This window comes from Aptenodytes patagonicus, chromosome 7 (assembly GCF_965638725.1).
Source record: "Aptenodytes patagonicus chromosome 7, bAptPat1.pri.cur, whole genome shotgun sequence".
Classification (NCBI taxonomy): Eukaryota; Metazoa; Chordata; class Aves; order Sphenisciformes; family Spheniscidae; genus Aptenodytes; species Aptenodytes patagonicus.
In genome coordinates, this window is record NC_134955.1 from 18,661,801 (window position 1) to 18,688,754 (window position 26,954).

Genomic DNA, 26,954 nt, shown 5'->3' on the forward strand with positions numbered 1-26,954 from the left:
GGCAGTAAAACACCCAGCCTCCAGCCAAAAAAAAAGAGCAAAGCAGGGATTCTGGCTTTTTCTGCCCAAACTACACTATTTGTTAGTCTGGGCTAAATCCCCCAACCCAAACCTATTAGGGAACTCCCCCATCTCCCCAAACCACCCCAACAACAGAGGCACCTGCTCCGTGGATGCAGGAGGGTTTTGCTGCAAGGAGAGAGCATGTCACTGAAGGATTTATCCACGGGTATTTCTTACTGGTTTTCCTGTGCCGGACCCGCACTCTCCGAGCCAGAGCCAGTGCCATTCAAGCCCTCTTCTGCCTGGGACCTCAGCTGCTTCTCCCGCTCCCGCCGCCGCCGCTCTCTTGCCGCCTCCTCCTCGTCTTCCACGCTCCACTGTGCTGTCAGCCTGCCAAGCCAGAGGGAAAACCCATCCTTAACACCGTCAGGCAGCGCCTGCAAAACCTGGCGATACCCACCCCTGAGGTGCCTGGGCTCCCCCCCGGCAAGTGGGGGGCTCCTGCATAGGAGCGCTCCCACCATGAGTGGTGGTCCTGGAAGCGGCATCCCCACCTCCATCAACACGGCTCCACAGCAGGACCAACCAATGTGCAAGGATAAGGTGGGACACACGGACTGGGAGAGAGGTGGTGCGTATCCCTCTCCCCCTAGACCAGCCACCTCCCTGCGGGCTGGAAGCCCACTGGGAAGCACCATTCCCTGCAAAGCAGCTTTGCACCCCAGAAGGGGTTTGTAAAGGGTCTTGCAGTGCTGCAAGAAATCCCACACCTCCATCTCAAGCTTTGGCTCAGGGAGGGCGAGATCTGCACCCTGGGGGTGAGTTCCCTTAAGCAGTTGAGCTGCTCCTGCCTGACCAGGAGCAGAGGGAACAGCGGTGGAGGACAGCAGCTGTGTCCCACTCTGCCCTGCTGAGCTTCCTTCCTCCTCTGCAGAGAAGAAAAACCTGCCCTGGTTTCTCCCAGATGTCTCAGCTGCTGGATATTAACCCCTCTGTCAGCAGAACGGCCTCTCACATCCCCGAGGAAGCGATAAGGCAGCTGCCACATTCCTCCTCTGGCGATAACGCCAGTCTCCGCACAGGATTGGCTCCTGCTCCACCGCTGGTGGCACCAGCCAGGATACAGGCAGAAAGGGACGCGCCGTGGTGGCAGGGTCACCGCTAACCCAAAGGACCTGCGACGGCAGCAGGAGCAGGGCAGGTCTGATTCGTGGTACCCAGGGCTGATGCCGGGGCAGATGCTGGAGCAGGTGCTCCCTCACCCCACTCGCCCCTGGCCCGGCCAGGTCCAAAACAGGCTGTTTCACCTGGAATTTGCAAGCCTATTTACAGAAATGCTCTTGTGCAAGGCGCACACACACGGGAGTCAGGAAGGCGATCTCCTGCCAGCAGCAGGACCCTGGGACCAAGCCTGACCTGTGTCTCTCCGCCCTGTTCGGGCACACCCCGAGGACTGCAGTCCCTATAGGATGAACCTGCGCAGTAGGAGAAACAATGCAACATCAGTTCAGACTGGGGCAAAGAGCTTCTGGAAAGGAAAGGGGAAAAAAACCAAAAATGCCTCAGTTGAGACTTGCTTCATCCCAGTTTAAGTGAATGAGGGGCAGGTTTCAGCTGACCCCAGAAGTGCCACTCTGCCAGCCTGCCTGGCTTTGCCCACAGCCTGGACTATGTACTATGCAAGAAGGCCTCACTTCACCAAGGGCCTCACTAAGATGCTGTTTTCATTTGAGGTTCAGGACAGATCCCCCCCTCTCCCAGCAAAGGAAAGGGGGAAAAAAAAACCAAAAAAAACAGGATTAATTGAGACTTTTATTTCCCAAGAAAAATTTGGCTTTTCTAATCATACTATGAACCTTGTCAACCTTTCCAGAGGAGACTCGCTCAGAGCCTATTTTACTCTGTGGCACCAGCAGGACCACCATTGCAGAGTGGTCCCACCACCACCCTGGAAGGAAGCTGGGAGTGACCCCGCATCCCTGCTCTCCCAAACTCCCATCTCCCCCAAGGCAGCAGAGCTGGGATGCGGAGCCAGATGGAGACAGGTCACCCATCCCCGTGGAGCCCACAGGGGAGCAGGGAACGAAGCAGATCCCAGACTTGGCCAAGAGACCACTCCGCTGCCATGTAATAATTACTGCCTGCCTTACTTTGGGTGGGGTCTTTTTGCAAGCAGCAAATTCAGCTGCCCTTTCCCCTTCTCCCGCCTCATCCCCCCTTGCCACCTTGCTCTACATGGGGAACAAAGCGGACTCGAACCAGAGCCCGAGCTCCTCTCCTCCTTTCCCTACTCGTCCCACACTCCTATTTATTGTTTTTCCCCAGGTTCCCATAGAAACCCTTGTCTGTGGGCCTGGCAGGAAGCCACCGTGTTGTTGTGTTGGGTTTTTTTTAATATATAAATGAAGTCATTCATTAAACTCTGCCATGATCTCCCTCCCTTGTGCGACAGCTCCAGATAGTCTCTGATTCAGAAAGGCTCTTAACCCCCGCTTGCCCAGATCGCCCCAGTTACAAGAAGCAAGGTCCACGTCTATGCCAGAACAAATTAGATTTCGGTTTAATTCCTTCCCCATCTCCTCCAGCTCCTCGAGAAGCCACTGCAGAGGCAGAGCTGCACCAAGCCCCCGGCTTGGCCAGGGTACCCGGGGGAGCCCACACGGGGGTCCCCCCCAAACCACGCGAGCTTTCCACCGTGCGAGAGCAATGTTAGTTGGCAGCCCTCTCTCTTTCTCAGTTGGATGTGACTAACGCTCTCCCCATGACCTCACCGGCTCGCTATTCTGTCCCTGCATCCTCTGAATGGGTTGAGGACAGTGCTGGGGGCGACTGTTTTGGGGAGAAGGGCTTTTCTGCAAAAGCAGGAAAATATCTTTCCCAGCTCCCTTTGTCGCAGAGCAAACTGGCCTCTGAGTTGCCCGCCACCGCACTGGGATGCGGCTTAGACACACTGAGCATTGCGGCGGGGCTGCGATGCTGGGAGCTCCATACCTGCTCCTCTCAGGAATAAGGGCTGCAGATAAAGCCCCCACCGAGCCCCTGCTCACCCTGGGTTCAGAAATATCACCACCCTCCAGCAAACACCTAAAACCAGTTTATTAGTGGATTCAGAGCTCGCTCATGTTCAAACAGGCTGGTGGCAGAGCAAGGTTTAATAAGCGATGCTTTGGGGTTCAGTAGTCACACCGACAAGCAGAGGGAAAAGGACAATTCCTTTTTGACTGACCTAGCAGCAAAAATATTTGTCTTCCATGAAAAACAAACAAAAAAAATCCCCAAACAAATGAGAAACTAAACCTTGCCAAAGTCCTTGCATTTGGATCAGCTACAAGGGTTTGTTGGACGACAAACCAAATGTGCCATTTCAATTTGGACAAGCGCAATCCTTCAGTGTGAGGAGGGGGTCAGCTGGTAAATTGCCTTTCAAAGCAAAAAGGTGGAAAGATTTAATTTCCAAATGGTTCTGTTTTCTAAGAAGGGGCCGTGGTCTCTCATTTGCTCTAATTGCTCACAGCCACATTCAGTAACTCAACGTGCTCAGCCCACAGCAGTATTGCACAACCACCTTTCCCATTTCTAGAAATAATTACCCAGTGCTTCAGGATCAGGCTGATACCACATACCTCTGCCTTCACCTCTGGCCAGCACTTTCCCAGGTCGGTCCCAGGCTGGGGAAGTTTTGGGAAGAAGCAGGCTCATAGCTGCTGGTGGGACTGAAAGCTCCCCACTTCATTTCACCCAATGCAGGACAGGGAAATGGAAATCAAGAAGACTTGAAGCTTGAAGATTTGCAAGTTGAGCTACAACATGCTACACTCCTGCACCCAGTCACCTGCCTGGATAGAGGGGTTTTCCTGCAAGGTGAAAGGAAATTCACTCCTTCATGCAAACATTAGGGGGACTGGAGAAAGAAGGGAGGATGGAGAGACCGCTTTGCTGCCCCGGCAGCCAGGAGCCATAGGCAAGGCTTGCTCCGGCAAGACCTCATCATGGGGCCAGGTTGTTTCTCTTATGCAGTCCCTACATCTCTGCCAACAGCTTTTGGAGGTCTTCGTTTGGGGCAAAACACTCTTTGTGGAAGGGGTTTATCTCGTCCTGAAGAGATCCTGCAGGTCTAGGGACGGGCTGAAAGCACCTCGGTTCAGCTTTGGCCACGGAGTCACAGCTTGCCAAGTGTCTGGGATGCTCAGACTTCTGCTCTGACCAGGGCCAGCTGCCCATTTCAGATCCAGCTCTTGACTTCAGCTCCCTCTGGACCCCCAGCCAAGGGAGGGTTTTATTTCCATTTGCCCTACAAAACACCTCCTCCTCCCGCAGAACAATGATACAGGCTGCGCCATTCCACATGGCCACAAACGCCCGCTCCAGACAAGCCAGCGTTGCTGGAAAGGTCACGTTTCCTTTGGGCAATTCCTCACCAGCACTTGAGGAGATTATAATACTCAGGCAAGGGATATTTCTGGCACCAGATGAGCTGCGTTTAAGGGAAACACTGCAGACTCGAGCAGTCTTTTGCATGGCCGACGGCTCAAAGGAAGCTTTGCTGGCCCAAACCCAACCTTCAGCACTAAAGCTAATTCCAGAAAGGAAAATGAAATGCCTCCCAGAGGTTTTGGACTTTGCAGACCTGCACCAGAAAAACCCAGGAACCCTCTACCAGCGCACTGGACATTCCTGTCTCCTGAGCTCACCAGGGTATCGGGCCAGGATGGTGTTGACTTTGGTCACTGCCTGTGTCCAAAGTCTCTCAGAGCCAGGGTTCACGGGGGAAGAGGTTTTGGGAACAGGGTTTAGGAGGAGCCATGCGCAACCCCTGGCATGAAGGCTGCTGTTTCCCAGAGGGCATATAGCCTGTTGACCCAGTGCAAATTCTGTTGCCATCAAGGGTAAAGCTCTCATCACCTGCAAAAGCAACAGTGTCTACCACTGCTGAAAATATCACCCACAAGAGATGGGGCTGCATGAACTAGAGCAGAACTGGGAAGGGTACCCTGTATGCCCCAGCAGCCATCCCGTTGACCTCTCTGTTGAGGTTAGGGGAAAGGGGGATGCCAGAAACATGTGCAAGGGACCTTCCCCTTCCCACATAATCCATCGCAGCCTTGTCATGGTGCCAGATACAATATCGGTGCCCTGCTGCCCATCAGGGAGAGAGATCACTCAGCATACTCAGGGTAACTCTCTCTCACTGCCATCCAGCAACCAGCTACCAAAGTTGGCTAAGCAACATAAACCAGAACATGGCCTAGGACCGTCAACAAGTTCATCGGGCTGCCGAGCAGAGCTGCCGGGCTTTATTTCATACTGCATTTACCACCTGTTTATAAAGGGCCCAGACATGATTGGCAGGGGTACTGAGATGTGCAGCTCACCCTGTCACATGAAATAGGACACCCTCAAAAGGCTACAGTGGAGCAACTCCCTCACCCATTTGACCTTCCAACAACAAATTAATCACTTATTAATCTCTTATAAACGGCATATAATGGATCTGTGTGACTGAGTCAAGTATGCTGAAATAGCCAGATAATGCCTCTGCTCACGTCATTCAGGACAACTGGCGTCAGGCTACCACAGAAGTCATGGCTGAGGACATTTGCATGCAACGCACGGTCATGCTGCCATGGCTCAGTTTCTCTCCATCCCTGCAAACCACATATGCCCTGGCTCAAAGGCAGTCCTAGGGGATGCCTCACGCTACAGGCACCAGTGTTAGGCATCAGACAGTTCAGCATCTCAGCCCTTTCCAAAGATCCCCCTAAGTCCGAGGTTTACCTCCACGTACCAAGACACCTTCAGGAACCTGTCCCTAAGCCCAAGGGCTTGTCCAAAGTCACCATGAAGCCAGGAAGATGTAGGGAATGGAGCAGAATTCCAGCTGGCATCCCGACCCCCTGATTACCGCTCTGCCAAGAGGCTGCTCTGAACACCAACAACCACGGCTGTTGAGACCAGGGACATGGGCTGGCAAAGCGTCTACAGTATGGCCATCACTGAGTCAGACGGCAGGCAACAGTTATGCTTCTTGGTGGATGGGTTTCTGTGACTTAGGAGTAACGTGGCTTGATAGCAAAGACTACAGCTGGGTAATCATCCCACTAGATAAGGAAGGGGGGTGCGGATAGCGGTACGATACAGGGAGACTGCGAAAAGAAATAAAATAAAAAATTATTATGGCACAGCCTGGAGTTTATTGCCACCTAGTCTCGGGGGAGATGGTTATCTTAGCTCTGAAAGATCAGCTTGTCAGTCAAAGGCAGCCAGAGATGCTGCACAAGCCTCTCCCTCCCATACATTCATGTAATTCCTCAGCTGCATTGCTCCGTTCAGGGTCCAGGCTACAGAGTTTGAACAAGAAGGGGGGCAGGGGGAAGAGGAAAAAAATGTGTATATATGCTTCACCCTCAGCCTTTTTCTCATACCAAGCTTCCCCACCCCACCTGTAGCTGCGCCATCTCAGTCACGTCTCCCTGTTCCTCCTATAAATCACGGCTCGCCTTCAAGATGCAAACAGCAGGGTAGAGCCACTTCACACCCAGGGGTGGCCGCAGAGCCTGTCCCCACCGACCCGCTGGAGCTGGGGGGGTGCGGAAAGGCATCACGCATGGGGCAATAAGGACACGCCAAGGCATCTGAACAGAATATGATATGGCCCAAACTTTCATTGAGCAGAAATGGAAGAAAAACCACGTGCAGCACAGCAGAGACCTATCTGCCCCTTAAAAATGAAAGCAACTCTTCTTTTTTAAATGAATCTTGGGTTTTCTCCACAAAAGCACATCCCATTTCTACCCAAAGGAGGATGTGCGGATGTGCAGCCATGCATCCACAGGTGCCAGGTATAAAACTCTGCCTGGTTTAGCCTTCATTATATTCCCTGCAAAGATTGACCTGTCACTGTGGCATGACAGGCAGGGAAAACCCCAAGCTGGTAGTTTACAGCTTCCACAAGCAAAACGAGAGACATTTGAGAAAGCTGGTGGCAAATGGCAGGAGCAAACCTCAGAGGAGGGATGTGGGCAGGGCTGGTCCTTCAGCACGAGCCTCATCTGTTCCCTCCTGCCTCTTGCAGGATGGCGGCTCCAGAAAGGCACGTGGGATGGTCTGTGCTTCCAGATGCCGTGGGTGATGCAAAGGCCACTCTTAGAGGCACGAGGCAGCTGATGGGAATGACCGCTTCTTTTTATTATTATTATTGGTTTTAATCATGGCAGACAAAATCCCAACGAATCCCTTACAAGATGATGGATTGCACCCCCAGGACCGTGGGTCCTTAGCACACAGATAGGCTGGTGCGGTAATGTATTAACATCACCGGTCAGGAATTTGGTGGGGGGGAGGAAAGGGCTGGAGTACGAGCCCTCCCAGCACTCCACAGTATTCAGTAGGTGTGAGAAATCGGTGCTGCGTACGACCTCAAACCATGGCCCTTTCTCACGGTCTCTTCATCTCAGCCCTAAGGTTCAAGAAATCGGAGGTTTTTTCTAAAGAGCAGGAAGTCTGGTCTCTGTTTTTGCAAGGGAGAAGCACGCCAGAGGAGAAAATAAGACTTGTCAGAGAGGTTCGGACTGGCTAACACGACTTTTGTATTTTATTTTTCCCCTCTCTCAGATGGAAGCAAGCCTCCGTAGCCTCCCTGCCTTGGCTACAGTCAGCCAGCATCCTCCTCGATACACTCAGGCTAGAAAACAAGTCTGAGCCTAGGGAGGCGAGCAATAGCCTTACCCCTGATTCAAGCCCAGGATTAAGAGTGAGATTCTTACCAGGCGTGTTGCTTTTTATAGCACCACTGGCTTGGCCACAAGTCCTTCATTTTGCAACCCTCGGGGTGACGCAGCCCCCCCAACCCCTGCAGCCCCCAGCAGCAGGAGGGAGTTTGCTACCCGAGCACTGGCAGGAGGCAGCAGGGAGGCCGTGGGAACACGCTGCTCCACTCCCTGGGAGAGTTGAGGCTCTCTTCGTTTATGGCCATTGCTGATGAGTTGTGCTGCAACAGGAACCGGAGTCAGGAGCAAGCCCTCAGTCCCTGCTGCGCTAAGGCAGCTTGTCTTCATGAGAAAAAACAGTCTTTGCCCCAAAATGCTGATTGCAACTCTCATGCAATCAAACGAGTTAAGCCATACCAATGTTGGGAGAAGCTAAAAAGAGAGTCTGGAAGCTGAAAATTTGTTCTCGCACACCATCCCAGCTGCAAAGCCTCAGACCCCAGTGTCCCCATCCAGTGCCCTTTCCAGCTGAACCATGCTCAGACACATGTGGTGGTCCTTCTCCACCTCACCAGAGGATGCAGATAACCTACAGCTGCAGCCCCGAGGGGCTCAGAGGCTCACTACAGCTCCCCAGAATTTCCCTGGGCTCAAGTTCAGGCCCTAAATACCCAATTGCTTGAGCGCAGGTAGAAGTCTGAGACAAGCAAGGCTAAAAGCAAACAAAAACCATTAGCTGGCTTCTGGGCAAAGTCAATGGTAGATGGAGTGCTCCTGATGGAACAAGCCCCAGGACTGGGAAAATCTGGGAATGGATCCACAGGGTACTCAGAAGGGATGGATGAGCCGCTGCCACTGGAGAGAGAAGGATGAGCTGCCCTCCTTGGGGTGAAAGCAGAGGGCAGGCATCCCACAAGGCACCCAGGGATGGGGTGCCCACCAAGCACCAGCTTGGCTCCTTACCCCCACCATGCCCCAGGGCTCAGCTGGGCTGCAAAGCCCCAGGTCCCTTCTGGCTTGCAAAATGCGGTGACATCACTCTGCAAGCAGCTGGCATCACCGAGCCATGCTGGGATGTGGAAAGCCCCCAAGCATGCCCTGCCGGGCCAGGCGATCAGTCTGGCCCAAAGGGCTCTCCCGGCCACTCCTCCCCACCAGCAGCGTCTGGTCACCTCTCCCTTCCCATCCACCCTCCACTCATGGGGCTCGCAAAGATGCCCATCAGCTCTGCCTTGGCCCCAGCAATGGGATGCAGAGGGATAAAAAAAAAAGGCCACTAATAAAAACATTCAAATAGGGAGGATTCGGGAAGGGGAGCACAGTGGTGGGTAAGCCCTGCAAGGACCATAGGCTCCTCATGAAAGGTTGAGGCAGCATTGCAAAGTATGAATTGCACCGATGAAGGCGCTGTGTCCCCCACTGTCCATGCCAGCATCCCTCCCTCCTCTCCCCACGCAGCAGCACTGCTACTGGCTCGTTCCTGCACATTCATTTTCCTCGTCTCCCCCTAAAGAGCTGCTCCACTTCACGGCAAGCTTTCCTCACTCCCCATACCTATCCACAACCCACGGAGATGGAGTAAAGAGATGCTGCAATAGCCCTCAGAGGCAGTAACCGCTACCTCCCAGGCAACAAACCATGCTCAGACCATGTCCTGGCATCAACCACCCTCCCGAAAAAATCCTGCCCCTTCAAAGTGCCATCCAGCCCTCCCAGGCACTTCAAGCTTCTTGTTCCCAGCTCAGCACTCAGGAGGTCAAGACACAAATACTGGAGTAGCATCTTCCCTGCTGAGACACATTCTGGCAAGCTCCAGGAAACATCGCACACAGGCAGAAAGAAAGGCATCCCACAGAGGTTAGAAAAGCCTCCGGATGCCCATCAAACTAAGCATTACACTCATGACATACACCAAAATTCAAGGAGTTCAGGGTATTTTAAAGCTACCCCTAATGCTGGGGGACTCTCAGCATCACCAGGGCGTTGCTCAACGATGCAGCAGTGCGTTGCAGGGAGAAAGAAGGGGCCGTGCAGCTGCCTTGCAGGCACCAGGACCACGAGTGCTGGCTGGAGGTGGAAAGCATCTCATCATGTATGGCGGGCCAAAACACAGGGGCGTGTGCAAGCATGATTTCAGATTTCACAGTTTGGCTTCCCATGTTAATGACTCCACAGAAGATAAAGAAGCAAAAGTCCCATCCTACAGAGGAAATAATTAGGTTTATCACCCGATCTAATTTTCTGACTTGTTTTCTTCCCTTGAGCTTTTTTGTCCTCAAGATTCAGTCTCCCTTCCTCACAGCATTATTTGCACTTCAGACTCTATGGCATTGCAAAGACATGTAATTATAGTGCCTGTGCAGCTGCCATGCTTTGGAGCCCCTGTTCTGGGCCAGGTCCCCCATTATGCTAGGAAGCGTGCAAGCAGCATGCAAGAAAACTGTCCTTTCTCCCCAAGAACAGATCACAGGTCACTTCCTAATGACACCCGGGATTCACCCGCGTGCTGGATAAAAACCAAACCAGCTGAGACGAGAGTGGCAGCTCTCCTAACACACATCCATCGTGCTCACACGTCACACCACAGCTGCACACCCCAGGCAGGCACCAACAGCCTGGCTATGGGGAGGCGACCACAGCAAGCCACCATGGCACTTAGTGGGAGTGGTGTCAACCAAGAGGCCCGATAATCCAGTTTCGAGGAGCAGCACAGCTGATTTACAGAGAGGCTGATTTGTAGGTTAATTAAACAGCCATATTCTTTTGTGAAACACTCAAGGCTCGATAGAGGGAGAGTAAAATTCCAGCAGGAGAAGATAACGAACTGGATGAATTGACATGACAGGCGCTGGATCCCTATCTTATTTATAGGAATTCATTAGAAGGATAAGGAAAAATAGACTGCGATAACAAGATAAAGCGGCTCATGTTTGGAGAGGACTTTAAAAAATACAAAGTCTTGCGGGCGTGTGAGGGATCACTGCTGTTAACGTGCTACAGAGGGAGAAATCTTTCCCCAGGGATATCCCTATAGAAAGACTATGCCTGACGAGGGGAGTGCCCAGGCACGAAGGGCAAAGAAGGGGAGGTAGATAACCCTGCAATTGCCCATTCTTCCCTATGCCTTTCCCAGGTAATTACTCAGCCACTCGTGCTCTGCCGTCCAAGGCATAATTCTGGGCTCTTTTCAACCTCCAACCTTTCAGATGTAAATGGCACGCTCCTGCAAAGCCACCCATGTCCCACTGCTGGCAGCCAGCAAGGAACAAGGAGGGCTAATCTTTCCAGCCCACCTCCAGGCTGGGAAAAGGTGAAGGATGTTTCCCAGAGTGCTGACTCAGCACTTCAGCCTGTGGTGCCTCTGACATGGCCCAGTGCTCTCAAGCACACCAACCCACCCCGAAACCCAGCGTGTGCTAAGCCTGTCAGCATGGTCCGTGGAAAAGCCATTTCATGCAAATTTGGCTCCCAGGACCGATGTTCTGGTGATTGCAGCCAGGCACTCCTGCTCCGCACATAGGGCATGGGCCACCTTGTCTGAAATGCTGGGGTTTTGTCTCAAGCACAAGGCCAGATGCTTAAGCATTGGGACTCAGCTCTTCAACCCAAAATCCACAAGATTTTTACACTGGTTTCAGCTCAGGATCCCTTAACTCAGCTGTTGGACTGCCTGGCAAGCAGCTCCCTTGGCTGAGCGATACTCAGAGAAGGTAATTCCCTGGTTATCCCTGCTGATGCTCTGCAGCAGGAGCAGTTGGGTAAATATTAGCATTACACCGAAATCCCCAGTGCTCACAAATATGGCTCTGAGCAGCCATTTTCACTCTTGTGCTCCAGGTGACCGATGCACTCAGGCACATCAGAAGAGCCTAGGACCTAAGCAGTGTAACTGCTCTGCCTGCAGTCACCTTGGGACAGATAAAAGCAGAGCATGGCAATCTTGACAGCAATGTATCTTCAAGCCAGGAGCCTCAAGCCATTCACCGACTGAAGGAGCTTGTGCCTGCACCTGGGCTGGCAGGGCTTGCAGAGCCAGCCCCATGGTCAGGCTTAGGAGGGAAACTGCTCTGGGAGAAAATACAACTGCAAAACAGGCTGTGCTGTGCATGGAGCAGATCCTGCCTATTCTGTTGACTCCTGTGAGCATTAGTGGAGTTATTTGGGTGTAAACCATGGATTAAATCCCTCACACATCTTCACACCCCACCTCCCTCCTTGTCTGTAAGCAGGGCTGGAAAACACAGCCACAAAGCCAAACCTCAGCCAGATTAAGCGTCATAACCCCATGCGGGACAAATGTCATCCCAGAGTTCCTCTGGCAAAAGCCCCTGTGAGTCTCTAGGGCACCAAAAGTCCCTTATCCACAGCAGGAGGAACTTGGAGACACCATTAAGGACAGGAAAGCACCTCTGGCTTGGGCTGTGCCAAGGACAGCTCTTTGGACACCCCTTTTCTGTGTATGAGGCACATGTGCCTCCCCTCCATCTGCCATCCTGCCAAATAAGTTACCACGCAGCTGTGCGCAGATGATTCCCACCCCGGTTCATTTGCCTGGCCCTCCTCAGTACCAGCTGGCCCCAAATCTGAGCCCATCCTTGCCTGCTGCTCACCCACGCAGGGGTTTCCATACCCCTTACGAGCCCCTGACCAAGCCCTGTTCTGAAACAGGGATCTGTAACCAAGATCCCAGTCCCTCTGGGCTGAGACCAGGGAAAGAGCGCAACGGGCCAAACGAGATGAACAGAGAGGAGTCAGTTCCTCCTGCCTGCTTGCCATCCCAGGGGTCCGTGCAACCAGTGGGAGCTTTTCTGCCAACTCCCCTGGGTCCAGAACAGGCCCCGGGAGAAGGCAGGAGGGACTGGATGGCTGTAGGAGCCAGTTTCCCTTCCAAGGCAAGAAATTCATTCAAGGGGTGAGGTTTAGAGGCTGCATTACCAGCCAGGGAAATCCCAAGCTGACTGGAAAACCTCTGTCCAAATAACCCCCACACCCCCACCTTGACATCTTCTACATCCCAGTTGGAGACCGGCAGGCACTGGCAAGCACAAGAGAACCAAGAGGTGCCCAAGATGCAGGATGCGAGTCCAGCACTCCCTAATTCCTTGTCTCACCCCTCCAGCTGCTCAATTAAATATAAAGAGGTGACGAGTGCATCTCTTCTGCCCGGTCAGAGCCATCAGCATGGCACAGAATAAGCTCCCCCAGCAGCCAGAGGAGGGTCCTGGATACCCATAGAGGAAAGCAGCATTTCCAGCCCCCACTGAAAAGCGGTATTTCCAGCCCCCAGGGAAAAGCAGAGTGACCGCATGGAAGGGAATCCCAGCGCCAGCAGACAATGTAGACGTCCTCCCCGGCTCAGCCCTGGCTGACAAACGGGAATAAACCCAACTGCACCGTCCACCTCCCTGCCCTGGCAATTATACTCGGAGAGAAAGGTTCAAAGCACTATTGCAATTAATTAAATCAAAAGAGCAATGTCAGCTCGCAGCCCTGGGAGGATCTGGCCCTTTACAGATCTCTGAATTGAAAATGCACATCACAGCATGCCCAGTGTACATTTCCTACAAAAAAAAAAAAAAAAAAATCCTTTTTCTAGGCAGAAGCCTTCAGCGCTCAGGGGACACAAAAAGACACGTACTGAGACATCCCTTGCATAGAGAGAGGGGGGAAGATCAGCCGGCTCAGGTGAGTGTCACAGTACAGTTGTGCTCAGTTATTTCAGTTGTGTGCTCCTGGAAAAGCCATCAGTAAGTTCAAATCTGCTTTTCTCATATTGCTTTTGGGGAGGAGGGGGGGTATCTATTTTCCTTCCTTCCAACGCATCGCGTCTGCTGGAGAACCGGGGTGAGGAAGAAATTCAGCTGATTTAAAGGGACACGAAGATGGTCGATCCGGAACAAATTTCCTTTCTTCCCCCCGGTACCCCCAACACGCGACCCGGGGGCAGAGGCGCGCCCCTGCGGGCAGCAGCCAGCCGGAGCCGGGTCCCCCCGCGGGCAGGTGGGCTCTCACCTGATAAGGTTCTGCAGGCCCTGCTTGCTGGAGTTCCTTCTCAGGATCGCGCTGGTCATGGTGGCCACGGCTGAGCGGCGGGCAGGGTCCCGGCTGCCGCCCCCTTCCCCACCGCCGCAGGCAGCTGCCCGCACGCCCGGCGCTGCGCGCTCCCGCGTCCCCCCTCTCCGCCTTCAGGAAGTTCTGCAGCTGGTTTCCTTTTGTTTCTGCTAGCCCCCCCTGCTCCACACCCCCGGCTTGTCTCCTCCACCTCCACCTCTACCTCCTCCTCCTCTTCCCCCTCCGCCTCGTGGAAGTGTCACGGGAGAACCTCTCGGAGCGCAGCCGGCGGCAGGTCCCGCAGCACAAAGCCCGGCGCTCCCCACTCCGTGGCGAGGGGGGCTTCTCTCTCGCCCTTCTCTGCTTTAACCCTCTTCTCTCCCTCCTTCATCTTCTCCAGCCCCCTCCTCCTTCCCTTATTCAATCCCTCCCCCCCCCCCCCCATATTCCGCCCCCCCCCCCCGCCTTTTTTTCTACCTTTACCACTGCTTTCCTGATTACACAAAGCAACTTGGGAGCAGAAACCCAGGTTGGCAACTTGCGCTCAGCGGGCTGTAAATCACTCCTGGTCCATTCGCAGCAGAAGTCTTCCACGAAGGGCTCACCTCCTCACCGGTCCCCAAACGCCCGGAGATGAACCAAGAGCCAGATTAATGCGAGAGGGGCTTTGTGCTGGGAAGCGACGCACCGGAGAAAAATGTTCTTCTGGGATGGAGATAGCAGCTGGATTCTGGGGGAAGCCACTGGGCTGCAGCCGCAGGCAGGCAAGCAGCATGCAGCCTGCTTCTGCTCTCAAACCTCCCCCTCACCTGCTCAAGTGACCTACTCTCCTGTGCCTCAGTTTCCCCAGCCATCAAATTGGGCAAGAGCAAAAATATCTGGCTTGTCTCCAAGAAAGACTGATATTTCAGGAGATTAAAGACGTGCATGAATGTTTGATGAAGGACTAACAACATTGCCACCTGCTAAAACAAAATGCCCGTCTGCCATGCATTCATATGAGTGCTCTTTATGCTACCATGGGAGCAGTCTTGGAAAAAAAAGTCTTTTTTCCCTAACCTGCATCTCCTGGTCCATGTGTGCCTTTTTTGGGGAAGATAACTCCTCCTGCAGAGCATAAGGTATGATGGGACCACCCTGCTTAGACCCTCACCTTCCTTCTGCTTTTGGTCCCTCTCATCTCATTTACACGTTTCCTTTCAATCACTTCTGCAGAAGTGTTTCTTGACGCCTGGTAAGCTGAAATGGGGAAGTTGCCCATAAAACACACCCAGAAATCTCAATAAAAAGGAAGTGCATTAAAGCCAGATCAGAAGGTAGCGCCTGCACTCCTCCCCACTGTGTCTTAGTTTCAAAGCACTTTATTTTTTTCTGCAGATATTTACTAAGCATCCCCTGGGTGATCAGGAACAACAAAAAACCACTAAGCACAGACATTGGTGCTGGCCTCACTCTGTGGGTTGCTCAGATGCTGTCACACTGCATTTTTTTCTTTCTAAATTTGGTGAGAAAATGCAAGAGATCCACCACAAAAGGTCTCTGTTGCTCAAAAAGAGCCTGTCCCAGCCCTGCAAGTACTTACAGGAGTAATGAGGTTTAAGCATGTGAACACTCCTGTTGACTTCACCACAATTGCCCCCAGAGTTGAAATGAAGTATGCACCTACACGGTTTTCTTTCTGGAGAGAATCGGTCCAAACCTGCCAGTGACTCCCATGGTCTGAGCCAGCCAAGGATGCAAGACGGAGGAGCCCTAGCAGGCAGAGACGCAGCTAGCAGCCATGGGCCAGCAACAACTGGGGGCTGAATGAAATCACAGCAGCACTCTTATTTCAGGCAGAGATGCCGGGCAATCCGCAGGGAGCTGAGGAGGGGCAGGGAGGAATGCAGCCACTGTCAGCAGGAAAGGCAGGAGCTTGCTGGGTGTGGGGAGGGGAAGAGGCGATGGCACACCACTACCTACTGCAGATCCTCTGCATAAAGGGGCAGGGGGAGAAGCTGTTGATTCTCCCAACAAGAGAGCCTTGCCTTGACACCAGAGTTTGTCTCCTGGAGGATGCCAGCGTGAGCTCCTCCTCTTGCAAGCAGAGGAGTGGCAGACTTCCACCCAGACCCCAGGACTGACTGCCTCTCAGAGACAGGGGCCTTCAATGAACAACGTGGATAAAAACTGCTGGGTGACAAAATCCAGGACTAGAGAGAGGACACAACATTAGCTTTTACTGGTCTAAGGTGCTAAGATCATTTGGAAACACCAAAAGTGAAGCAGTGAGGAAAGGAGTCCCTACATTGCAACAGGCTGAGCTCTGCATTGCTCCCGGGGGGAGAAATTCCAGTACTGAACTCCACCTGGAAAATCCTCCTGCCTTCACAAGGCGGCTGTGCTACTCGACCTCTGGGGAAGGTTTCCTGCCCTTCTCCCTGGCTTTCATATTTGAGACCGACAGCAGATACAACACGAAAACTTATCCTTCCTCCAGCATCAGCAGGGTCGCAGGACCACACGAAGAGGAGAGCAGAGCAGGACCCTCTTTCTAAACTCACAGCTTGCAAGAAGGAGGGAAGTGTGTACCCTCAGTGACACATTGACAGAGTCACTATCCCCTCTCCGTAGGGCAGGGAGCATTTAAACCCACTATTGAAAAGCACAAAGGTTGGGCCTAAGGGACCACAGGGAAAGAGCAGTGCAGGAGAAATCCCACACCATCACTCCGCAGAACAAAGGCGCCTTCTGCCCCCTCTTCTCCCTCGCTTGCTGCTGAGCCCAGGTGCATCAGTCTGACTCATACCATGTATCCAAGAACAGTAAGGTCAGCATCAGTCCCACAGCTGCTTGTATCCTTTCACAGAAACAAACCTCCTGGTCCCACCAGGAAGCGGGTAGGAGTACAGCGGACACAGGAAGAAAAACAAAGAATTAATTCATCTGTTATTTTTTGGTACAGTTTAAGCTAGAAGAACCACCATAAATCCCTGCAGCAAAACTGCCTCCTGCTACAGGAGCTGGGATGCTCGGAGCACCCAGAAACATGCTGCAGGGCACCAGAGAGCTTCCCAGAGCTCTTCCCGGCAGCAGGGGAAGCAGAGAAGGTGAGATGCCGGGAGGGAGCGAGTCTGGCTCCATTGCTGCTGGAAGGAGGGCGGGAGTCCCAGAGAGATAGGGCCGCACCAGTTCCCGTTAATTACACAATCACTCTGCTATGTAGGACTAGTTGCAAAATCAGTTGGAGGCTAACGCATGGTCTAGGAAAAAAAAGAAACAAGGACTCTAGTCCTGCTAGCAAAGAAATGCAGCCCGAGCAATTTTATCCAATATTGCTGGGATGCAAAGCACTGTCAGCATAAGCCCCAACATACAGTCGCTTCGAGGGCCAGTCTTTTATAGGTGCCATCAGCTGCCAGCATGGTTTCCAGAGGTCCATGCCTGCATGTCAGCAGTGGGATCCCACCCAGAGAAGATGTTCTCACAGGAACAGCCTCACCTCTTCAGCAAGGACTAAGCAGCCCTGTCTCAGCCGGTGACCCTGCACTTCCACCAGCAGCCCTCCTAGGACAATGGAATAGATGGGGGTCTCTCTGTTTTGCCTTTTTTAAGTGACACATCCTTCCCTCTGCCATCCCAAACCTCTCTCCCTATCCCAACATCCCCCCAACCTCTCTCCACCATGTACGTGCAACCCTTCGAAACCAGCCTGGCAGACATCAACACTTGCCCAGCCCCCTGGGAGCCCCAGTTCAGTGAGGGGGCACATGAGTTGGTACGTCAGCTGTGTAGATGGTGTGGTTTACACATTAGCCTGATGGACAGGGTTTGCCCATCTCACCTTCATCCCTAATTCCCAGTTAGCTCAGTCCAGCTTACTCTGTCAGCACTCACTTTTGGGCAGCCAAATACAGAGGCCAAAACAGGCAGTCAGAGATAATCCCAAGGAAACAGGGTGTCTAGCAGCCAAAAGCAGCACGTTGTCTCCTTCACACCAGAACAGCTTGTTACAAACTCCAGAAGTGTGCTGTCAGGAGGGCAGGGCATCCCATCTGTGCAATTAGCTCAGGGTGCAGGGGAAGGAGTCCAGTCCCAACCATGCTCCCCAGTAAGCCTTCCTCTGCCCTGGACATGAGTCAGGAGGGGACATTCCCAAACCAATGTGTGACCCCATGGGTGTTCAGGGAGGGGGTGCTGTAGGCGGGAGCTGTCTTGGCTCAGAGCTTTTGCCTGGCCTATGCGCTCAGAGGAGCACCATGAAGAATGTGTATAATTGTGGGCTGGGTCCAAAGAATCAACAAACACTGTGTCATACTAAGTCTGAAGTACTTGGCTTGAGATCAGTGATGACTTTCTTCCTATGACATCCAAAGAGGCAGAAATGAGAGGGAGAGGAAGACAGGTCTAGAAAGAACATCCCTCTTCCTCTACCCCACTGCTACCCCTCACCTTCACGCAGAATGGAGGAGGGACCCTCCCTGTGGGGCATTTCATGGGTACATCCGTAAACCTAAAATCCCAAGAGTTTGCTTCATCTCCCAGTGAGAGCGGAGACGCAAGCTTACAAGCCTTGTAAGAGAAGATGGTTTTGCTCCAGGGGTGATACAAATGAGGACAAAAGGAGAGGGGACCGAGGGAGAAGGAACCAAAAGGACCATCTGAAAGCTGGATTTAAAAAAGGGGGAGGAGGGAAGCAAAGAGAGATGATGTAAGCGTTAACTGGGCAGCCCAGCATGGTCAGAGGAGATCAGAGCCCCTGTTGCACTAGGTGCTGTGCAAACAGGGAGAGATACCACTCACTGCAGCGAGCTACCATCCAGGTTTTACAGACCAGGGCCGAGGCCTAGTGACTCAGCCAAGCCCTGGAGGAGTGCAGCTGGTCCAGCACGTCAAGCCAGTGTAGTTACTGCAGCGTGCACCATATCTATATACTAGGTTAAATCAACAAAGCCATTGGGAAAGAGGCAGGAAGACAAAACAATAGTTGCAGATAAGACTCTCCCAGCCCAGGCAGGAGGGTCATTACAGGACAAGAGAAGAACTATTGGCCCTGAGGAGACCGGCTCCATCTCTTTGGGATGCCTCTCCATCACAGGGCCAAGAAGCAGGACAAGGGACTCCAGCCAGGACGAATAAGCCATAGGCAACTGCTGCCAAGAGGTTGTCCCCCCACTGGCAGACACTGTAGGAAATATCTAAAAAAGGCCTTCTTACAGCATCACATTGCCTTGTCACTAGTCTTTACTCACCAAGGTTTGGAAACCTACTGAATGAATTTGAACTTTGAATGTCCATTTAAAATAAATGGAGTGGCCTTTGCTTTGGCTAGGTGAATTAGATGGACACTGGGCAGCTGAAGACACCTTCAGACATCTTCCATGTTTAGCATAAGAGGGGCGCAACCTGTAATAGAGGCACCACCTTCTTTCACCAAGTGGCATCTACCCAAAGCCAAGCAACACATTTTGTTGATAGGCTTGTAGGATAGTACTGCTGTGTAAGTACAGCCCTGTGCCCAAGCCGTGCTGCTCAGCTGACCAGCATAGCACAGCTTTCAAGAAGTGAAATACAGCTTCTGCCTGATATAAACTTATTAGCTCATCTGCAGCTGGCTCGAGGCTCTGATGTAGCACCGCATTGTGCAACACAAGCAGTTTTAGCAACCGTTAATCCCTGCCTCACACTGCCAGGCTGGTTACTCCAGCTGGGGTCAGCGTAGACTAATGGATAAGAAGGAACCCCCAAGCATCATCTGACAGTTCCTTCTTCCAAGCTATACCCTCACTTCAAGCTGCACCGTGGCCTGGGGAAAGGCATCTAATCTCAGCTTGCCAATATCCACCCATGCCTCCCTCACCGAGCTGGACAAAGATGGGAGCTCTTATGAAAGGGCAGGCAAAAGTATCGTCATGTATCCAAAAAGCCAGAAGACCAACATGTGCCTCCATCAAGGGAGAGGATTGTCATTAATGCTCCAAAGTGAGGCCCAACGAAAAGTTAAGATGAGCCTTCCTGCAGAAGGGGCGTCTAAGGCTGTATGCAGGAAGATGGCAACTGGAGTGGAGAAGTAGCAGAAGAGACAAATGCCACCCCAAGGAAGGAGAAGCCCCACCAGAGCAGGGGTGCACAGCCTGTATATCACATTAGTCTGTCCTTGAGGACAGCTCAGCTCAGACACACTGCTGTCAGCTCCTGTTACATGAAGCTAAGTGGCAACTGCAAGGAGGCACTTATTTTAAGAGGAAATAATTATTGCCATCAATTTTACTGGGGGAGAACTTTGCCCCTCCCAAAGGGCTGGCAGTCATGTTTGTTTGGGGTCTGTCAATAGTTCGGGGTTTGTCAATGCTAATGGCTCCGGAGCAAGCTTTCACTGGGAAGGAAACTGCTTTTGCAGCAGAAAAGCACACGCATGCACAAGCACAGAAGAGATCATATTTTCCAAACTGTCTGGCAAGGGCTTGATAAAAGGCATTGCACATACTGTCCATTTAGCTGCAACAAGCAACAGATACCTAGAGCTGGGAGAGAGGCTTCTTGGTAATGCAGAATTAATCCCTAGCAAAGGATCTATTTTCAAAATGAGCATGTAAGCAAAAGAACCAAAGAGCTCCAGCTGATGCAAACTGGTAGAGCTTTATGGCAGACAGTGGGATAGTGCTGATGTACACTAGCAAAAGCATTTGGGCCTACACGTCTGTGCAATAGCAAGAGAAATCCAAATAAACTGAGCTCCAAATAAACCGAGTCTTGCACATCTCAGACCAGTTGCTCCCAGGTGACTCCAAGTTTTTAGACCACTGGGTGCAAGTCACCAATCAAGCTAATAATAGAAGCCCACTGACTGCCATTTCCATTCATTAATAAATCCAGCTGGGTTTGCTCATGTATTTTCCTCTTTACCCATGTATTCCCTGGACAGTTATCAGACACACCAGGCTGGTATGAACCACCACTGCTCCTTTGAGATAAGGTGAACCCAAGTAGCTCCTGGGTTTAACACTCGCCCCATAGGACTCAAGATGGAGCTATCAGCATCAGCTCTGCTGCCAGCCCCAGCAGCCCATCCCAAGAGTGACTTGTTTAAAGCAGCAAATAACAGAAGATATTTTGTCCTGCCTTGCTGCAAATTTTCCTGCAGAGGATGCGGGCTGCCAGCCTCCCTGGTCAGGCATTGCATGAGCAGCAGTGGAGCCCCCAGAAAGCCGCTGCAGACCTGCCATGAGAAAGACAACTCCGAGTGCCGAAACCTGGGATTAAGACACTCCAGCGGCTGTCTCACACATCTGGTGTGTGTTAGGACGGATACACTGGCAAGGAAAACACACACGGTCTCCAAGCGGGGCTGGTTAACCCATTCGTGACTGAGCCTCTGTGGAGCACCCAGACAGGCTGAGGACTGCGAGATACCTGACCAAGCCTCAGGAGAGCTCGGCTCAAATCTCAGCAGTGGCCTGTGCTTCCTAGGTGATATTGGGAAATCAGGGACCAATTCAGGTGCCTAAACATAGGTGTCAAGTGCCCATTGAGGATGCCTTGGGTTACCTAAGACACCTGCCAAGGCCTGGCAGATGTCACATGGGTCCAATAGGAAACCACCTCTTCTGGGTACCCAATCCACAGCGGGTGACTCCTGCGGTTAGGGCATCTCTTCCCCTTCCTAAACATCTCAACCTCAGTTGTCTGGCCTTGCAGTAGAAATAACCTGTCCTCTTTGCCCTAAGGCAGTAGATCATTGGGATGGCCACAGAGCACCCACCACAGTGACACCCTGACCTTGGTTGGGCACTGTAGGTGCTGCTCTAGTATCGATCACACTGCAGTCATGCCATGCAGGACAGCTGCCTTCCCAGCATGTGCAGCACCTCCTAGGACATATTTTTGACCCATATACCAGGTGACCATGATCCAGAGCACAACCTGGGTAAAGAGGCCCCTAAATCCCTATCATACAAATACACCCCTGTGTCTTCCTTTCGTTCACGTACATCCTGAAGGTTTCTCCTTATTAAGGGCTTGAGGAGAACAGAGCCACCCCATGAGAACCCATTCCTCATGCATTTGGCTTCAAAGGATTCCAAAGCACCTCCTCAGTGAGCCCAGAGACTCAGCCTGATGAAGAGCTTGTTGGACTCATACTAAGGGAATACGAACTGTAGCTACAGGAGGTCAAAGCTCCTGTGCAAGCTGGGTGTTGCCTTGGGCAGAGCAGAGCCCTCCCTCGCCTGTGCCGGGCAAGCAGGCACCGTCCTTCCCAGACAGGTTCACGTAGCCGGACTGTACCGGGAGGATGGAGGATGAATTGAGAGCAGCAACTCCTTGCGGTGTTTCCTCCGAGCCCCTGAGGACCACAGCAGGTTTGCACTGTCAGTCAGAGCCAGATTACAGTCCCAGGAGCCTGGCAGCCACCAATCCCCCCTGGAGCCTGGACAACAACTTTCTTTGGGCCAGAACTCCCACCTCCCCAAAGAAAAAGCTGTTCCTGACGAAAACGTGGCACTGACAAGGCCTCGGAGCACCTCTCAGCCAGGCGATCTGCCCAGATGCAAGTCAGTGTCCCGACAGAGGCAGCAGCCAGGCTGGATGAGTGCCTAGCTGGGAGCAAGCCCAGCTCTGGGGAGAGCACCGAGGCAGCAAGGAGCCCACTCAGCCACCACGCAGACCCTGCAGCCAGGCGGGTGGGTCATGGGGGTGATGAATGCAAAGGGGGGATGCAGGCAGAGCATTGGCCAGGGCTGGGTTAGCAGGGTCAGTGGGGGTCAGAGCAGAGGGGCCCAGGATCCCCAGGGCATGCCGAGATTAACCACTTCACTGCCGTGGAGCCAGCTGTGATACCTTCTACCCTTCCAGTTACTGCTAGAAAAAGGGCTTTCAGATTTTGGGAAAGGCCTGAAACCCCCAAAGCAGCACACCATACAAAACCGACATGACCAGGGAGGATGCCCAGACCAGGGGGGTGGAAGAAACTCACTCTTTCCTCCCTCTTTCCCAAACCATCCCTCCACATACCTTGCACATCTCTAGGCTTAACTCAGCCGTGCCCATGGAGCAGCAGTCATCCTGTTTCAGCTGCAGCAAACCTGGGAAAGCCCATGCGGCTTAACCCCTGTGGGCTGCTCAGCTGCAAACAGACTGAGCTGTCCCCACTCTCCATCCCAAGGCCAGGACACCACCCTGTCCCAAAGTGCCATCGTATCTCTGACAGTAGCTCTCCCCTGGGGACATTTCCATCCTGGGGGATGCCCGCCTGCTCCATGCAAGTGGTAAAGCCCTGCCATGCCACAAAACTCTGCCTGGACCTCTCCGCTTTCCTCACTGCTGCAGATTTATCGGTGCTGTTAGACAACTCAGGCCAAGCAGAGCTTGCTCCCTCATGGGGTGCAGCCAGGGGATGCCTGGGCCCCCCACAACCAGAAGGGTTGGGTGCCCCAGGGGTGCAGGCTGGGCTGTGCCTCTGCCCCACTTCCTCCAGAGGAGCAGGAGCCTCAGCACCACCTCAACCAGAAGTGCTTTTTCACCCCACCCCAGCAATGCTGATCAGGCAAAACCTTTTCTTAGCAGCCCCCAGGATGGTCCCTGGGACAGCCGGCCCAGGCTTCCTCACAGCCACGTCTCTCCAAAATCCAGGGGCAAAGGGATTGCCACAGCCTTCAAAGACAGACTTCACCCCAAGAGTTTTAAAACAGCCAGCCCTCCAGCCAGCAGAGTCTTCTGTGGTTTAAAAAAAGTAAAATTTAAGTAAAGGCTGCTGGGCGATCCCCTACTTTTACAGATGCCTCCAAATCCATAGGTTTACATTGCAAAATAAGCTCAGAGGCAAGGCAAGGCAAGCCAAGCCAAGCATTTTTTTTGCAAGGAAAAAGGGGCAGTGAAGGCACCTGATACCTCCCTATAATTAGAGACAGTTCCTTATCCCTAACACCACTGCCAAGCACCTATATCCAATTTGGAAATGCTAAAGTATTGCCCAGCTTCATTAAATTATCCATCTGACCCTCCCCTGTTCATTTCCCTACTATTTTTCCACTTTATTGAGGCCAGCTGGGTCAAACTGTGACCAGTTACTCCTGAGCAGGAACCAGCCATCCCTCCCCCAAGGAATCCAATGTGCCGAGGGGTCCGAAGACTCTCCACGTATCAGTTTTCCCAGACAGCCTCCCTCCAACCACGGGTATACTTAGCAACAGCAGTCATCCTAGCAAGGGCCCTTGAGACTTCTATAAGGATCTGGAGAATTCAAGACAGCTGGGGATAGACATGGCAAAGAAAAGCCTAGGGCTTGCTAGCACAGCAGAGCCTCTCCCCAGGTGATGACCGTACATGGGCTGCCAAGGGCTCCCTGTAGCTCCTGGGGTGGGAAGCCCCAGAAGGAAGGAGATGGGGGAATTTGAGAGAAACCAATCTCTTATCTCAGACCCCATAGGTGAGAGAAACCTGCCTCACGAGCCATGCTCCTGCTCAGGTGCAAATATCCTGCAGAGCACAGCCCAAGCCGTAGGGATGTGCACAGCCATAGGTGTAGCAACTAAGGTCAGGGGTTGCCTGAAGCCTCCAGAGCTCTATGGAGAGTGCTCTGAATAACAGACCCAATACATATTGGGTTATCTAGCCCTGGTGTAAGACAGTCTTCCCCCACATCTCGGGCTCCCAGCCTCCCACTGTCAAGGCAGGAGGGTTGGCTCCTTCAGCCTGCACCATGTTGTCCCATCAGGGCAGGCAACCCAAGCAGCCACCTCCCCAGAGCCTACCCCAGGCTTCTCACTTCTTTTGGGAAGGCTTCACATCAGGCTTACACTGCAGTGGTTTCCTATACAGCGATTCCAGTTCATGGAAGAGAGCATAACACCAGTTTGGTTTAGGTGGTGTTACGCTGGCATCAGCAAGACTTTGCCAGCATGTCCCCATTTGTATGGGGAAACAGAGTAAGCTATGTCCAAATTAGGATTTCTAGGACATTTTCTGAAGAAAGCTCCTCTTCTGTATACACTGGGCACAGTTAAATAGATAAGGTTCATTGTTTAAGCAAACCCAGCACCTTTTTTCTCCCCATATCTCCTCGCTGTGATTTTACACCAGGGAGCCTTGGGATTTACTTTCCTGGCAGCTCCATCACAAGACTCACTGCTCACATCTCCAGCATGCCTTAAGCTGTCTTAGGAGCACTGTCCTGACACCATCCATACAAAGTTCAACTTAAAAAGAACTTTATCCTCAAGGAGAAGAGATCAGAGAGCTGAGCTAGCCACAGGGTGAGAAAAGGTAGCCCCAAACAGCAAGCAAACGCTTCCTTCCTCCATTTTGGGAGTAAAAATCACCAGAGCCTAGCAAGCATTTAAATAGCGCAAGTAAAAGCAGGAGAAGTTTAGAGCTGCACATGAAACTATTACACAAGTTGGGAGGGAAAGTAATTCTCCACATTTTAAAAACGAAAAGGAAGTTACTTTTTGCTTGCTACTTCTTTTCCATCAAGTTTCATATTTCATTAAAATTCTAAAATGCAGCTAGGGAGGAAGTGTTGTGCCACCCTGCCATCAGTATTCATATACACATTTTTTTAAACAAGTTTCTAAAGGCTGTAAGGGTTGGAGTGGTACAGAACAGATCCCTCCAGACAGCCTCTTATTTAGCTGAAACTCCAGCAGGAAACAGAGAAGGGAACAAGCTGACCCTGCCTCACCAGCAGCCCCCGCCGCTGCGCTGATGTACCTGCGCATGCCACAGCAGCAGGGGAGCAGGAAGGCTCAATCGCCTTAGGATGCATCTGCTCCTTGCTCCTGCAACGTGAGCTGAGCCTACGGCGGAGGCATGGCCAGGCTCGAGCGATGCTGAGAATCCCATAGACCATGCTGAGAAACCCCTGCGCTCCCCCAGCAGCCAAGGCTTCCCCTTTGTTTCAGCAGAGAGTCATGCACTGAGCCTTCCAGCACCTTTTGAAGCTTCCAGTCAAGTCTTCAGTCAGCCAAGGCTAATTGCTGTCAGGTGTCAGCCAAAACACTTACTGCAACCATTAGTGACAGGAGATGACACACCTTTCTCCTCTCATTGTCACTCAAGGGTTTTTTTTTTCCTATCAACATTAACTGCACTGGCTTTCAGAAGCCTTGGGGAGAAATGCTAATGCAAGCTTTGAAGCTGGAGGCAAAAAATCAGGCAACCCCCCAAGCTCCCTGGATGCTCAGCCTGAATCCAGTCCAAATCTGAGTACTTCTGGGAGATGTACCTCGGCGGAGCTTATCTCTGTCTGCCTCCACCAGACAGATGTGGTCTCTGCTACTGGTCTGTCTCCTTTTAACCCCCATGGAAAGCTGTCCGTGCTGGAGCAAACAGACCCCAAATTTTGCAATCTCTGCTGATAAAACAACAAAGCAGAGTGGAGGCACAGAGAGATTTATAACCTTACAGCAACTAGCTTGAAACATTGCTGGGTTAATTCAGTTAGAGGCGCAGGGTACACAGCAAGAAATCAGATGTGGCCAGCGATTGCTGCAAGGAGCGGAGGCAGCTGATGTCCACCCACTGGTCTCAAAGATGAGGCTGATTTCAACTGCAGAGCACGTCCAGGTTGCCAGACCCCTTGCTGAGCTTGCCTGCTGCTGGAGCTGTGGTTCCCCACTTGATCAAACCCCCTTCCAAAGGCTTTGAAGTTCAAAGGAGATGAGACCTTTAGGAAGTCTAAATCTCTCCGTAGCTGAAGGAGCTTGTCAAAAGCCTGCCAGAGCATCTGACCCATTTCAGCCTCATGGGTCATCGTTTTGGCCACGCATCCTCCTTTCCCACCATCACCCCTCCCAGTTTCCCAGCCTCACAGTTTCCTGGGACTGGAAGGCAACCCTGGCGTTGGGGTACCCACTCCCCAGGCCTCACCTCTCACTCTCCCCAGGGGATTCATCTCCCACTCGGTTGACACCTTCCGCACCCTCCTGGCACCCCTCCGAGTCTGACATCTTCTCCCCTGGCCGGCACAGTGGCCCCGCAGACAGCTCTGGTGCAAGGATGCCACTGCTGTTTCGCTTTTCCTGTGCTCAGCAGAAGTGAGCTGTGCCGGAAACTTCGTGGGCTGAGGGTTTGGGGGGATGGGAGAGGGGCAGAGGGAAGGCAAATCGGGGGGGGTTTTTTGTTTTTTTAAAACCATTGGGACTATTTTAAGGTTTTGCCTCTGCTGGCAGCTCAAATCAGAAAGTGCTGAGCTAACCCAAAGGGAAAGCAGGGGGC

At 52.5% G+C, this 26,954-nt stretch overlaps 1 protein-coding gene across 4 annotated transcripts in view; it reads right to left on the minus strand.

Annotated features, from left to right (window-relative positions):
* LSP1 (lymphocyte specific protein 1) overlaps positions 1 to 26,769 on the minus strand; it is a 51,250-nt gene extending 24,481 nt beyond the window's left edge. For 2 of the 4 annotated variants that reach the window (XM_076344201.1, XM_076344199.1), the window contains exons 1-2: positions 26,607 to 26,769; positions 241 to 393 (exon numbers count right to left, since the gene is read on the minus strand). In XM_076344201.1, coding sequence (XP_076200316.1) covers positions 241 to 393; positions 26,607 to 26,686 — 233 coding nt within the window. In that variant the 5' untranslated portion in view covers positions 26,687 to 26,769. Of the gene's footprint in view, positions 1 to 240; positions 394 to 13,721; positions 13,877 to 26,606 lie in introns of those variants that run through there. The other 2 variants (XM_076344200.1, XM_076344202.1) reach the window with 2 other exon arrangements.
* Between the last annotated feature and the right edge of the window lie 185 nt (positions 26,770 to 26,954).